Genomic DNA, 16416 nt, shown 5'->3' on the forward strand with positions numbered 1-16416 from the left:
ATATTAAAACACACACACACTCTCTCTTCTGGAAAAGATAGTCGAGCAAGTGTTACATTTCAAAACACTCCCTCTGTTCAACGTATATAGCCATTGTAGATAAAGTATAAAAAGAGATAACAAAAATGCATACATGGACTCAAAAACAAGATAAACATTTCTGTGGAGCCCAAATGGAATATACTAAGTGGGCTGAAGTGACCACTGGGCTCTCATCCAAAGTAGGCAGCAGCAGCCAGGAGCACGGCTCCTGCCAGTAAAGGGAACTGTAAATGCACCGAGCAAGATAAGAGACTGGAGCCTGGTCACTGTTTGAAGCCCAAGGCCCCCAATCCCAAAAGGAAGCTGAAAAGAATGGCGATTAACTAGATGCTGGAGCTGGTGCTTCAAAGGAAACTGTGCATCTGGGGTGCCTCCCAACCAGGAACTGAGTCAGCCTACCCACTGTCTCCCTGACTGGAGCTGTGAGATCCTGATATCACAGAGGAACATCAAAATACCATGATAAGACCTAATGGTGGACCAGGGGACTGGGGGTTGGGTGCAGGAAACCACAAAAGAGCACCACAAGAGATGGTGGAAACAATCTCCTTCTCAGAATGAGCCTACCACCCAGAACACATGAAGAAAACTATGATAAGAAAATTTCTCAACAAAATTAGCAGTTGGAACATTGATTCACTTGAGGTGAAACCAAGTTTTGAAACAATGAAGTTAAACATATTTAAAGTGGTCAAAGAGATAAAGATATAACATAACACAAAAAAGGAGGTAGATATAACACAAGCAAATGGATATAAAAAATTGAGAAATATTGGAAATAAAGAAGTCACTGAATTTAAAAATATCAACAGTAGAGTAAGTAGACGGTACTCAGTTGTAGAAATAAGTAATGAATTAGATAAGAGACCTGAGTTTACCCAGAGCTCAGCACAGAGAGACAGGGAATAAAAAGCACACACCCGCCCAAGGAAGGTTGCCTGAGAGGCTCTAACACACATGTAATAGGAATTGCAGAAAAAAATGGAAGAAATGATGGAGCAATTTTTGAAGTAATATTTAAAGAGGTTTTGCTAAAATTTTCCAAAATTGAAGAAAGTTGAGTCCTTAGTTACAGATATAGAGCAGAATTAATCCACGTACATTAAAAATTAAGTGAAACTGTAGAAGATCTGGGATTAAAGGAAAAATCTTAAAAACTACCATAGAGAAAGATAGATTGCCCATTAAAGAAGAAACTCAAGCCAACAGCAGGCTTCTCATCAGTGAAAATATAGGCCAGAAGAAAATGGAATAGTATATTAAAGTGCTGAAGGGAAATTACTGTCAACATAGGATTTTGTAACTTACTAAACTATTATTCAAGAATGAAAACAATATAGACATCTTCAGACATATGAGGTCTATGAGTTTTCTATCCATAGACCCTTATTAAAAGGTTTATTAAGGGATATCCTTCAACCAAAGAGAAAATTAACCCAAGGAAAAGATCTAGGATCTAAGAAAAATGGTGAGCACATGATTTAATAATTATATAATCACAATCAACTATAGATTATTACTTTTTTAATTATGTTTTTAAGAGAAAGCTAAAACAAACTCTGGGAACAACAACAACAAAATGAGGTAGTTCAGTGGTAGTTAAAACACGCTTGAAAGGGAGGTAGGGTATGGAAAAACTTTGTGTGTATGTTTTAAGAAATTATAGACAACCTCTATTATAGAAATACAGTCTGCACCTTCCTAACCAGCTGCAGTGGGATGGGAAATAGGAGCTATGGAAAATGCTAGCAATGCAACAAAAGACAGGAAGAAGGAAGGAAGGTTATATATAAAAATTAAAAATCTAGAAATGAATCCAAATACCAGTAAGTATGCAAATATGAGTGAGCAAAATAATGTAATGGATTAAATTCACTTGTAAAAAAACAGAAGTGATTAGTTTGGATTTTTGAAAAATCCATAAAGCAGACACCTAAAAAATAAAACAAAATCACAGACAAAGGTGCAAAATACAGATTAAAGAACAGTATAAAACAAAAAACAAAAAGAAACTGGTGGAGCACAGTTAATGTTAGACAGCATCTAGCCTTCCCATCTTCAAGAATGCACTCTTTATCAAAACAAGATATATGTTTGAGTTTTAAAACATGCATAATTGCTTGTAAGCACTACCACTACCAGGATACAGAAGAATCTCAACCGCCCAAGGAATGCCCTGGTGTGGAGCTTCTGCAGTGAGCCTCTGGCCACTGCCCAGCTGTTCTCTGTCCTATTGTACAGAATGCCATGCAAAATCAGCATGTAATTTTTTGAGACTGGCACTGGTTTTAATAGGAAAATTAACTAAATGCACATCGTCATTGGAATGTTTTTGATAAATTATAGCACATCCACACTGTGTGATTCTGTGATCCTTAAGACTGAAGTAGATCTCTATGTGCAATGTGTTAAGGTTTCCAAGACATACTATGAAAGTGAAAAGCTCAAGCTGCAGGAACAGTACTTATAGTAAGCACCCACATGTTTAAGTGTCATATATGTAAAGACCCTGGTATAGATCTGGAAGAGTATACACCAGACTTGTCAGGGCTTACTAAGGAATGGCATGGGGGTAGGGCAAGGTGAAGGGAGGACTCTACCTGTGTTAAAAATAACTGGTTTTAAGAAAAGATTTATCATAGTGTAGGGGATGAAGACATTTCCTCTACCCACTCTGGGTTCTTCTGGCTGGAGAATGAATTAAACTCACATGAGACAGAATAACAGGAGAAAATTAAACAAAGCTTTATAACATGTATACATGGGAGAGGCTCAGGCAACCTGAGCAACTCGCCAAAATGGCTGAAGACACCGCCTTAAATATCATCTTCAGCTAAAGACAAAGGAGGATGTTGGCGGTTGGGGGAGTCAGTTACAGGAGATCACCAGACAAGTACAGTAAACAAGGATCAGGTTATTATGCAGATTTAAGTCCTTGCCTTCCACATTGATAAGAGTTTCTAGAGATAAGGTCATCCCTCCTTCCTGGTACAGAGAGGGAGACACCTTTACAGATGGAGATTTCCTTTACAATGTAAATGTTTCTTAACAAAGGGTAAGTAAACTCTGCTTTTCAGAGTTTCTTTCCTGTCTGCAGTTTTTTTTAAAAGTAACCAGCCCAAAATATTCCTCATGCCAAAGAGACATATCTTGGGGTGGCCAATTCCAGTCCCCCACAATAGCAAAAAATAAAACATTTAGACATAACAATAAATGTCCAAAATCTTTCTGAGGAAAACTATAAAGCACTCTTGAAAGACACAAAATTAGATGTGAATAAGTGGAAACACACACCATGGAGAGAAAGAATCAAACCATAAAGATGTCAGTTCTTCTTAAACTAATTTATAAGTGTGATGTAATCCCAAGAAAAATACCACCAAGGTTTTTTTTTTTCCTCAGATCTAGACAAGTTGATAATAAAATTCATTGTGAAAGGCAAGCATGAAAGACAAGACAAGCAGTTATCACATTAATTACTGATTTGGTTGTCTTTCTACTATGCTTGACCTTGACGGGCTTACTGTTCTCGGTGTCCCTAACATAATCTCTTACATGTAGTAGATTGTCCACAATGGTTGACTTTTCCTGAGAGCACACTCAGAACTACTCAGCACTGGTGTTCTACATGCCCTACACCACCCCCAGCCATGTCATTTATATCTCTGGCATGTAATAGATAAGCTTGCCCTTATTTATGTTGCTCTATCTTTGTTATTTCAAGCAGTTTCTCTGAAGCTAAGTGGTTTAGTTTGGTTTTGTTCTGTTATGTTTTAACCTCAGCCCTTTGGTGTCTCATTCTTGCAAATGTGATACTTTTTCAACTTGTTACCATAGGTGGGTTCTGCTTTTCATGGCAATGCTTTTCTGAAAACTGCCTAAATTAAGCAGATCTTATTTTTACATGATAATAATGGGCGTTATGATTCTAACAAAGGAGTGATAATCAAATAACCATCGTCAAAGATATATCATAAATCAGAGATGTAGGCATGAGCATTAATGATTCAAAATAGTGCAGATTACTATTAAAAGGCCCTAATTTTGCATTGACCATGCAAGATATTTTAATGTGTGATAAAGGATGCCCATACTCTATATAAATTTGACAATTACAATTTTAAATATTTGATTTCTTTTCCTAGATCCGAGCAGCATTCCACGGCGTAGTTTGAATGGGTTGTTTCCTTTTTTAAGGAAGCTTGAATTTTCACTTTGTTTCTCTTGAAAACACCTCCCTGTACAAAGCAAAAACAAGAAATTCCGTTTATTTCATTAACCTTAGAATTACGGATTACGGAGCTGAATGCCTTTATTTTTCCTACAAGCAGCCATTATGTTATCTCAAAATAATTTGCAAATGAGAATTCATGAACCCAAATTTTAGTGAGTTCAATTCTCCAATTGCCACAACCCGTGGGTTTCTTTTCCAGAAATATTACCTAGATATTATCACAGTCGTGGAACAATTTTACATGTATATTTTTATTCCTCCAAGGACTTTGATGGTAAAGGCCTGAGGAGCATTTTATACATTTTTATCACCTAGGTGTCAGCTGCTCCTTGGGATCTAGAGGATATGGGGTCAAATTCCAGTCTGTCCCTCTCCAAGTTCTGGCAGACTCCTGGACGGTTTAGTCCTCACATCCCGGTTCCTGCTTCCAAGGAAACAGATTAGACTATAGATTTTTACCATCCCAGCAAACTCTCCCTGTCTGTACAGTTTTGGTCCAAGCATGAAATTTCGTCCCTTTTTGCTGTGATTTCTACAAAATTCATTCATAAAAGATCTGTGTGTTTGTGTGTGTTTGCTTAGCAGATTTTACCAAAGATTTGGGGAAGATTGAAAGTCATTTACATCTCAAAACAGAAATAATGAGCGTAATACTCCAGCCTCCTACCGTGTAGCTTGACCTACTTTCTTCCATCTAGCCCCTCTCTGCTCTTTTGACTCACCTCCTCTGAACTCCAAGCCTGTTCCTCCCAAAATAAAGTAGTTTAGCCATCTTTGTTGCTTTGGCTTCATCTGTCCTTTCTCTCAGTGACTCATCGTCTGTGTCTCCTCCTCATTCTCAAACTTAGATATTTTCCTTAACGTAGATGATTTCATTCAAGAATTATTCTCATATCCGGTTTTAGGATATCCGATTTCGGATTTAATATCATATCCGATTATTCTCGTATCTGATCTTTCTCACCTTGCTATATTTTGGATCGGATTCTCACGTTCATCTTGCTTTTTGAATCCCCGCCCCCAGCCATAGCCCACCCCCGCCCTTCTCTACACCAACACACCATATAGTTCTAGTCTCAAACCTTTTTCCTCCAAAGGCGGTCTGAGGATTGCCCCTGGAAGAAAATGGTAGAATTCCTCCGCATTGTGACGTGTGTATGAGTGACGGTGACGGTCTGAGGTTCAGGGTGCTGTAGAATAGGACGGCGGTGGGGCCTTTCTCTCTGCTCATACCCCAAGCGCTCTCCCTTAGTCCTGCACCAGCAGCCTGGAACCCTACAATTATTCCTTTGAAATTTGTTTTGCAGCCTTTATTTAAGGCTTGTTTTCCACTCTAATCTTTAAATTACTGGGTAAAGAGAAGTGAGTTATACGGTTAATAAAGCAAACTTCTCAAAAGAGCAGAAAAGGTGACAAAAACTTTCGAGTTCTTACAAGTTGCTGTTATTTACAAAGATACCACAAAAATACACCCCCCTTTTTTCAGGAAGCTGCCTGCCTTATTTTTTTTCTGTCTTCTTTCTCTTTTTTACTATACCTTTGAAAACACCGATCCTTGTCTGAGTTCTCGGTGTTGTAATGTTCAGAAATATTGTTTCTGTTAAACATGGAGGGTAACTTCCTTCCTCTCTCCTCTGGCTGTTTCACTGTTTCAATCTTCACACTGTTTCCTGTTGGGCTCCATAACGAAAACTGTTCATTTCATACTTCTGGTTTAGACAACCTGCCTCACATTCTTTGGGAGTTCTACTGTGAGCTGCGTCTCTGCTGGAGTCTTATGTTCTCTCTGCAGCATGAGCAGCTACTGTTGTTAGTGATTAACTTCCAGTACTTTTTCTACCCCGTGCTCATTTCTGAGTAGTTAACACCTTCTGGAAAATAGATCACTGTCTTTACCCTCCTGGGATTTAAGTAGGCACATTTTAAAAATTAGACCTTTGTGAAGATTGAAAGAGAAATGTGACATCAGAAGGCTGACAAGTACTTCAAGATCATCTATGTATTACTCTCCTATGTTGGGCTGTTGTCTGTACCGCCATCCTAGCAGAAGCTTGGTGAAATGAGTGGACGGTGTGGAGAGGTGGAGGAACCCTAGGCACTAAACAGAAGACACGTTTAAATTCCTGCTCTGCCATTTCCTAGCTCTGTGAACTTGGGCAAGGTACATAAGTTCTCTGAGCCTTAGGTGCTTTCTTCTTCTGTAGAATGGGGAGAATATGACCTACCTCCCTAGCGCTACGGATGCTAGCCAATCAGGTGCCTTTGGACAGAATATAAAAAGGCATCCCCACTGTGTGGTCATAGCCCCAAGGGCAAACAGCTGAGCCAGAGGAGCACAAACGGAATGTCAGCCCATACTTGCCCTTTAGCTGGGCACCCTCGTGCAGTGCCTAACCTGAAGCCCTGTACAGCCAAGTTCCAGAGGTCTAGCGTCTTCCTCCATTAGGAGAAAGCCTGCGGAAGAGCTGGCAGGGGGACGACATATGGGGCCTGCCTGGTGGCTTGGCAAGGATTTAGCACTTTAAGAAAGTAGGCACCTTTTTACCTTCTAACTGATCTTGCTTTTCCGCTGACTCTTCTGTATTTTCATCACACCACTAATAATGCCATATGAACATACTAACTCAAAAGTGGCTCTCTTCACGATGGTGCTCAGGGAAGCACTCCTTTTCCATGCGGTCTCTAGCCCCCACCTTCTGCCTCCTTCACAGATTGTTGGAGCATTAAATTAAGCCATGAATGGGAAAACATCCAGAACATGATCCCAAAAACTGAATTTCTTACTTGTTTCTCTTTTGTATTCCTTCAAGATAATCTGGCATTTGTTTAGGCTTCTTCCTACTATTTCCTATTCCTGAGGTTTCCAAGGTAGAATGCTTGACCCCCAAGAAATATTAAGGATGCTCCATTCAGATGTGAGATAAAAATGAAAACTTTTATTTTATTTATTTTAAACTTAAAGGGAAAGGAATTTATAATATTTGACAGTACTTTATAGATATAAGTATGAATAGAGATATATATACTGAGTGGGCATGCTCAACATTTTTTCTCTGATACAGGTAAGTGATAAAAATATTTGAAGACCATTACTCATTCTCACAGCTCTGTAGCCACCGCACCCTCTGAATGCAGTCACATTTGTTATTCTTCCCTGCCGCCTTTTGATTTACAGAGGAACTGGTAGCCCCTGCATTATCTTCCAGGACAGAGCTTTTATAATTCTTATAAAGAAATTTCCTCTCTTCCCCTAACCTCATTGTTTCATTGTTATCTGCACAGGATATGGGAAGAAGTAAGTTTTTTCCCTAAAACATGAACAAGTTGTATAAGATAATTTGTTACTTAGGATAAAGTCAGACTGGGATCTTTTTGGTTTAATCCTGGAAATTCAGTAAAATAAAATAAGAATGTGGGTTCTGGGTCCCAGTGGCCTGCATTGGATTACGTTAAGCAAGGTAGTTACTTAACCTTTCTGTGCCTTGATCTCTGCATCTGTGAAATGGGAATAATAAGAGTACCTGCCTCATCTCATTAAGGTGACAATTAAAAGAACTAATACCCACGACATTATTGGAATAGGGTCAGGTGCATATTAAACACTACAGAAGTTTGCTGCTGTCAGCACTATAATCACCTCCTTATATTCACCCCTAGGAGAGATGTGGTCCACACCTATGCAACCCTGAACTGGAAGGACTAGTGTCAGTTCTGGATTCATTCACTTTCTCAGCAAACACATACTGGTGGTCTTCTAGGTACCAGCCACTCTACTAAGTGTTGGATACTCCACTCCATTGTCCAACCTTGTACTTCTGTCTAGTGGACTGTGTCTCCCATCACCAACTTTTGGTCACATTATTATGTCATTGCAGTCTACTTTGTAATGGATTCAGTTTCTACTTCTATAGTCAATATAAAGGGCTTTGCTGTTGCAAAATCACTAAAGACTTTGCTGTTGCAGAATCACTAAACACTATGGACGTCTAGCCATTGGACATTTTAAGGTACAAACAGACTTTCGATGCATTATTAATTCCACATTATTGCTGTCAATTCCTTAGTTATTGTTCCTCCTCTGGATTATTTCCTTATTGTTCAAATAGTTCCACTTACATGAACTTCTTCCTGGGGATGATCCCTCTAGATTGATTCAAGGTGTATTCTGCCTCATACTACCTAATTTTCAAAAAGGATATATTCTCTCTTAGCCAAATTGCAATCTTATGAGACTGCCAGAAACTCTTAGGGCTTAATATTCTCTTTAACAAATTGAAGTGTTGGTAGAGGGATAGAAGTTCTGATTGTAGTATTTTGTGTGAAAAGCCAGCAAGTTTAAACATAATTATTTTACTCATGAACACTGCTGTAGTCTTTCTTCTCTCTAGAAAAATAGTTTTTTTAAAAGCTTAGTAAATTCCCATTATATTAAAGCCATTCACATTGATCTATGCATGTAGTCCAGGATATGGGTAGAAAGAAAAGGAAAAATGATAAAGACAGGAATTTCTTCCATATTTCCTCCTTCCAGGTCTTTTACTTCTCACACACAAGCTGAGATAATCTTGGGAGCCAGCCAATTCAAAATTGAGTCTGATAAAGGGATGCACTTCCCAGACCGATGACTGACTCTCCCAGGCTCTAGTGACAGAAAAAATGCAAAGTTTCTTAAATACTTGAATGTTCTTTAAATATTTATTTTGTTGCGAATTGTTCTATGTCCTAACAAAACTGCCGTGTGTTATGTCGTACACTAGACATGATGAACAAAGTCATATATTTCGTTTTTCCAGCATGTGGGCTAAGAATAAAATCTTGGTGCTGGAATTGAACGTTGTATTCTCCAGGCAAAGGAAATGGACATTTATTGGATGTTATTGCTGCTTTCTTCACCCTAATGACATTATGAAAGTTCTTTGACTAATTTAATTTGAAAATATTGTTTCTGTGTTTCAGGTCATGCAAGACAAGATAATTTGCCTTCCGAAAAGAGTTCAGCCTTCTCAGAACCACTCGTCCGTCTCGAATGTCTCTCAAGCAGTTGCCAGTACCACCCCACTGCCTCCTCCTAAACCATCTCCTACCAACCCCGTCACCGTGGAAATGAAAGGACTAAAGACGGATTTGGACCTTCAGCAGTACAGTTTTATAAACCAGATGTGTTACGAGCGAGCCCTCCACTGGTATGCCAAGTATTTCCCTTACCTTGTCCTCATCCATACCCTGGTCTTCATGCTCTGCAGCAACTTCTGGTTCAAATTCCCTGGCTCCAGCTCCAAAATAGAACATTTCATCTCAATCCTGGGGAAGTGTTTTGACTCTCCCTGGACCACGAGGGCTTTATCTGAAGTGTCTGGGGAGGACTCGGAAGACAAGGACAACAGGAAGAACAACATGAGCAGGTCCAACACCATCCAGTCTGGGCCAGAAGGCAGTCTGGTCAACTCTCAGTCGTTAAAGTCAATTCCTGAGAAGTTTGTGGTTGACAAATCCACTGCAGGTGCTCTGGATAAGAAGGAAGGTGAGCAAGCAAAGGCCTTATTTGAGAAGGTGAAGAAGTTCAGGCTTCATGTAGAAGAAGGTGATATACTCTATGCTATGTATGTGCGCCAGACTGTACTTAAGGTTATAAAATTCTTAATCATCATTGCATATAACAGCGCGCTGGTTTCCAAAGTCCAATTTACGGTGGACTGTAATGTTGACATTCAGGACATGACTGGATATAAAAACTTTTCTTGCAATCATACCATGGCACACTTGTTCTCAAAACTCTCTTTTTGCTACCTGTGCTTTGTAAGTATCTACGGATTGACGTGCCTTTATACCTTATACTGGCTCTTCTACCGTTCTCTAAGGGAATACTCTTTTGAGTACGTCCGCCAGGAGACTGGAATTGATGATATTCCAGATGTGAAGAATGACTTTGCTTTTATGCTTCATATGATAGATCAGTATGACCCTCTGTATTCCAAGAGATTTGCAGTGTTCCTGTCGGAAGTAAGCGAAAACAAATTAAAGCAGCTGAACTTAAACAATGAGTGGACTCCTGATAAACTGAGGCAGAAGCTACAGACAAATGCCCATAACAGGCTGGAATTGCCTCTTATCATGCTCTCTGGCCTTCCGGACACTGTTTTTGAAATCACAGAGCTGCAATCTCTGAAACTTGAAATCATTAAAAATGTAATGATACCAGCCACCATTGCACAGCTAGACAACCTCCAAGAGCTCTCCCTGCACCAGTGCTCAGTCAAAATCCACAGCGCGGCACTGTCTTTCCTGAAGGAAAACCTCAAGGTCTTGAGCGTCAAGTTTGATGATATGAGGGAGCTGCCCCCCTGGATGTATGGACTCCGGAATCTGGAAGAGCTGTACCTGGTTGGCTCTTTAAGTCACGATATTCCCAAAAATGTCACCCTTGAGTCTCTGCGGGATCTTAAAAGCCTTAAAATCCTCTCTATCAAAAGCAATGTTTCTAAAATCCCTCAGGCAGTGGTTGATGTTTCCAGCCATCTCCAGAAGATGTGCATACATAATGATGGCACCAAGCTGGTGATGCTCAACAATTTAAAGAAGATGACCAACCTGACAGAGCTGGAGCTGGTCCACTGTGACCTGGAGCGCATTCCTCACGCTGTGTTTAGCCTGCTCAGCCTCCAGGAATTGGACCTCAAAGAAAATAATCTGAAATCCATAGAAGAAATTGTTAGCTTTCAGCACTTGCGAAAGTTGACAGTGCTAAAACTGTGGCATAATAGCATCACTTATATCCCAGAGCATATAAAGAAACTCACCAGCCTGGAGCGTCTGTCCTTTAGTCACAATAAAATAGAGGTGCTGCCTTCCCACCTCTTCCTATGCAACAAAATCCGATACTTGGACTTATCTTACAATGACATTCGCTTTATCCCACCGGAAGTGGGAGTTCTACAAAGTTTACAGTATTTTTCCATCACTTGTAACAAAGTGGAGAGCCTTCCAGATGAACTTTACTTCTGCAAGAAACTTAAAACTCTGAAGATTGGGAAAAACAGCCTATCAGTACTTTCACCGAAAATTGGAAATTTACTGTTTCTTTCCTACTTAGATGTTAAAGGCAATCACTTTGAAATCCTCCCTCCCGAACTGGGTGACTGTCGGGCTCTGAAACGAGCTGGCTTAGTAGTGGAAGATGCTCTGTTTGAAACTCTGCCTTCTGATGTCCGGGAGCAAATGAAAACAGAATAACTTATTTTTGTTTAAAGTTTGGCTGACATGCTTCTACCAAATACAGTATAAATAATTAGGTAGTCTTAATGCCTTTCCTATTTTATTTTTATTTTTTTTCTTTTTCACACAAAACAAAATGTACACAAAGATTGAGTAAGGAGTATGTATTTTTTAATAAAAATTTAATTGTATTTTTTCAACATTATTATTTGAAAGTTTTATTTGTCCTGAAAGCTAATGTATCTATTATTGTTTTCTACTGAAAGAAACAGTTCCATCTGATCTGTTTTTTGCGGTTTTGTGTTTTTTTCTGTTCATTCTTGTGAAAGAGAGGGAATTTTAAGTTGCATGCTTTTTGGTATTTTTTAAACAGATGAAGATATTTTGCCAAGGTCATTTTTTAGCTTGTTTACACCTGTACAGGGTCCTCGTTTTTGTTTTCATTGTGTCTATACCAAGGAATCTGTGCTAATTATTTTAATACCAGCTGCCTTCTCCATTGGCCAAGTCCATCATTCTACAGAAAATTCTTATCTGGAGTTTAAATTCACATAAGTGCATTGTCACAGTCTATTATTTTTAAATTCCCCCCTCCCCCCCACCTCCAACAGAACCCTGACTTACGTTATTCCATATACCTGACGGTTAAAGTCATCCTTCAGCAAAGATTTTCTAAGTGGATGAAGACAATAATCTTCCACAGTTGGCATGCTTGAATTGGTCATTTATAATTTAACTGATTTGCATTCTTACCAACATTTTAGAAATATTTAAAAACTAAATCCAGAGGCTCCCCCCCCCACTGCTTTAATCTCAATATGGCTATGTAGTACTGGTGAACAACCTTAGAAAAGCCAGATTTATTTTAATTAAAATAGGTAATTAAATTTAAAAATCAGAATTAGAAGCCTGTTTTTTGAGTAATTTAATCATCTTTGATATCTTGATGTGTGGGTACATCAGATGGAAAAAATTTCACTACTAAATCACTCTGTTAAAGAGCTGGTGCCCTCTGGTCAGGCCCACGGAGGCCTCTGGGCAATGTGGTCATTATTCAAATTCTGCCTGTTACACAAAATAATTCACTTATATATATATATATACACACACACACACACGCACACACACACACACACATATTAATCAGTTTCCCTCAAGTCTGCCCTTGCTGTGAATGCCAGTGATGCAAGCACAGAACTCTATCTGGTCTCTTTGGCTTAAGATAAGTATCTCATCTAAAATGGTTCTGTTACTTTTTTTTTAAGTGTGAATAAATTGCTAAGTGGATGTCACTTAACAATAATTTTTCCTGATGGTCAGCAGAACTTTTATTTATCTTTGTACTTAAAAATCCAACATAGTATGGGTCTTGGGCAAAATTTTTCACTGATGATTAAGCTGTGTAGAACAGGAAAATGAAAACACTAGTTGTGCCCTCAATCCAGGACCAATACTACTGATCATGGGAATTTTGTTTTAGGTACCAAATCACATCAACCGTTTTCCGAGCCCTAGTCTGATCTAAGAAGGTTTTGTGACTTAACAATGAAAGAAAATAGGAAGATGATTTGGGGTTTCAAAATGCTGCTTTTAAATTTGCCCCTTGATCCTGGTGACTTTGCTCAACAATGCTATCTTGTCATGTATGGAATAGAACTATAGGAATTACTCTGCAGATATACGTACCTCAGTTGTGTTTTAAATGTTATGATACATTGTGGGTGAAGGGTTTGAAAGAGAGATACTTTTCATTTATCTAATAATCTAATCACGCAAACCAAAATGCTTCACTGTTTCTGCTCTGTGTTAAAGTGTTGGGATGGTGATTTTGTATAGCTGATTTATTTTGACCTGGAATTGAAACATGTTTAAAATAGTAACATGGATCTATTTCTTATAGGATAAAATATTCAATTCCAGAATATTGTCAGGATCCCAATTATGAACAATATCTTGTATTTAGAAACATGGCCCTGTCTGTTTTAAACAAACAAACATAAAACCTGGAAGATTGTCCATGGCTGAGCATGACAAAAACACCCTGTTGAAAGGTGAGCTTAGATAACTACTGGTAAAACTGGGTGCACTATTTTTCTGCACGAAATTTATAGTTATTTTCTATGTCACCCTTCAAAAGGGATCTATTCAGGTTAAAAATCGTATTTATGCTGAAGTCTTTATCTGGTGTTAACTCAATCTCATATGTGTTTATAACTGAAGTCACTAATAATTAGTTTTTATTACTCATAATGATTTGCTCGAAATTCCAAAAGAAGTTGATTCACTTTCTTAATGATTTCACAGGCTGACCCTTCATTTAATTACCTAATAAATAAATTCTAAATGACATCCAATAAATCAGTATAGTTCTATGACTTTATGTTTTAACTAAAAAGGAAAATTCATAGATATTTCTATTCGATTTTATAAAAGTTCATCTCTCAAACTTCATCTTGAATTTTCTGACTCTGGCCCTTTTTAATATTGTGGATTTTTGTTCGCATTCTTAAATAAAAAACATTCAATTACTATTTAGCCTTTAAGTGGGAAACTCAGGTAAATGAACTGCTGACTTTTCTAAAGTCCTTTCACAGATCAACTCAGCAAAACAGGGGTTTAACCTAACCCCTTTCCGTATTTTATAAGTGCTCTTGCTAAAAAACAACAATTGGCTCTGTTTCTCCAGCCTCAGGAGGATACGTGAGAAACTGCTTATGTCAATATAAAAGCACCATGCGAATTCATAACTCCTGTGGCTGCTTGAAGCCCATAACGGGTACACTTTCTGGTCAGTTTTAGTTGTTAAGTGTAGAACAGTCTGGTGATGGTCAGGTTGAAACAGAGCATATAAGTACATCCCAACGGAACTCTCCTAAAAAGACCACAACTCAGAAAACTAGCTACCTGTTGGGTTTTGTTTTTAACACAACACTTTTAATATAAAGGTTCTTAATGCAGTGAAACCTGTTATTTACAATTATGAATGTTTCTTCTTGTTCACCCACCCTTTTCCCTGCCCTTGCATTTCCCATGTAGCTATTGTAATGAGTTCTAACAGTTTACACGGCATCCTCTGTGGCAGTCTCTGCTCCTTCAGAAAGGCTTAGAAGGTATGCCTGCTGTGGGTTTTTTGTTCATGTCGAGGTGGCTCCTCACCTGCCTCTCAAGCCATCGTTGTAGAGAGGGGCTTAAACGACCCGGAATGTTCCTAGTGTTAGTTGGGATGAGGAAAGTCCAAGTTCTTGCAATATGCTACCTTAAGATTTCTGATATTAAGAAAGAGAAAACAAAACCTTTGCTTGTATCTCTTGTCGCCATTTCCCCCAAGAGAAGTTTTTCTGTTTATTTTCCTAATTCTAATGTAAGAAAAGTCCATTTTTAAGTAGTTTGTTTTACTCTCTGATTTCATACCAAATACGTGCTCAAAAGTAATTATATATTTACTTAAACAGTGAACATTCATGATCTATCTTTATGAAAACTGTCAGCAGTACTTACTAAACAGATAAGATACATTTCAATATCATTTCAATTTGTGTTCAGAGACTAAATTAAGATTCAATTAACATTGCCCTATTAATCCTGAATGTGATAATTCTATTCAAGCAGTTCACATTTGTGGTAGGATCTCAATAACTCGAAATAGGTTTCCACACTAACCCTTAGTTAGCAACACAAATTAACACAGTACAGTTATTAGTAAGGGGAATGCCTCAAGGGTCTGTAAGATTTTTTCCTCTTTTCCTGTCTATTCAGAGACACTATGAGAAAGCTTGGACATTTTCGACCAGACCTGCATTGATTTTTCAGCTTTAGACCTCAGTGACATGCTTCTAATAGAACTTCATACCAGCCTTCCAAACTAGGGATCCACTCTCGCTCCATTTTCCAAGAACCGTGAACAGATAAAGGCAACATCCTAAAGTTCATTTTGGGGAGAGGGAAGAGGGTCTCCTTCCACCCCAAGGAATTTTTTTTAATCAGAAGACCTTGAAAAGGGGGATATAACTTTGAACAATTTAATTTCTTGGCCGTGTTTAGTAACAGTTCCTATGCATGGTTTTTAACGTATAGATTTGCTTTCTTCTGAATACCTCTCCCTCTCCCACCTGATTCTGCTTCTTTAATGAATATTTTTACTGGGGTTGAAACGCAATGCCTTATGTGCTCACTCAGTTTCCCTTCTGCAGCTTGTTTTTTCTCACTATCTGTATGTGTTCAGATTGTGTCAAATGCTGGCAAAACTCTAAGACTGTCAAGAAAGGCTTGAAAGTTGATTTGTCCTAGTGCAAATTCAAGATAAATGTCTTAATGTTTTTTGGCTATGTAGTACATAGGAACAGAAAATAACTTAAATAAAGTCATTTTTGTAATTTAAAACTGAGACTTGTCCCTTTCTTACTCGTTTTTTAGAAATCATGTTTATCTTTTGCGTTTCTCTTGTATTTTTGCATAAACTGTTACTCAGGCTCCCTGTAGTCTGCAGGAAATAGGCCACATGCATTCTTTCACTTGTTTCAGCTAGTTTCTGCGATGGTGACTAATTATTTCCTTCCTTAATTCACTGTCCTGCATCTACCTCAGGTGTCTCTGGAGTTTCATTTGGGTAATTAGTGCCTTAATATGTAATCTGGACTGCAATCTCTGTGCATTTGCCAGATCAGATTATACTGTTGCTGTCCAGCCCAGCTTTCAGTAAGTACTTTTATGGTAATGATTGTGGTTACTTAAAGGAATCGGAATGGTTCTACACAGCTGGGAGGCCTCCCGTAGGGAACTTCACACATTCCAGGCTTAGGAAAGCGCTTTGTAAGGAAACCTTATATACCACTTATACATAAGAAAATTGTGATGGGTTACTTTTGAAGCCAAGTTGTCACTTTAAATATTTTTCTACAGTCATTTGTAACTCATTTATTTTACCGATA

The 16416-nt window shown here is 38.4% G+C and overlaps 1 protein-coding gene across 2 annotated transcripts in view; it reads left to right on the forward strand.

Moving 5' to 3' along the window:
* Positions 1 to 15868, forward strand: part of LRRC8C (leucine rich repeat containing 8 VRAC subunit C) — a 116875-nt gene extending 101007 nt beyond the window's left edge. For both annotated transcript variants that reach the window (XM_044749516.2, XM_014841872.3), the window contains exon 3: positions 9233 to 15868. In XM_044749516.2, coding sequence (XP_044605451.1) covers positions 9233 to 11506 — 2274 coding nt within the window. In that variant the 3' untranslated portion in view covers positions 11507 to 15868. The remainder of the gene's footprint in view (positions 1 to 9232) is intronic.
* The last annotated feature ends 548 nt before the right edge of the window (positions 15869 to 16416 follow it).

This window comes from Equus asinus, chromosome 16 (assembly GCF_041296235.1).
Source record: "Equus asinus isolate D_3611 breed Donkey chromosome 16, EquAss-T2T_v2, whole genome shotgun sequence".
NCBI classification, from domain to species: Eukaryota; Metazoa; Chordata; class Mammalia; order Perissodactyla; family Equidae; genus Equus; species Equus asinus.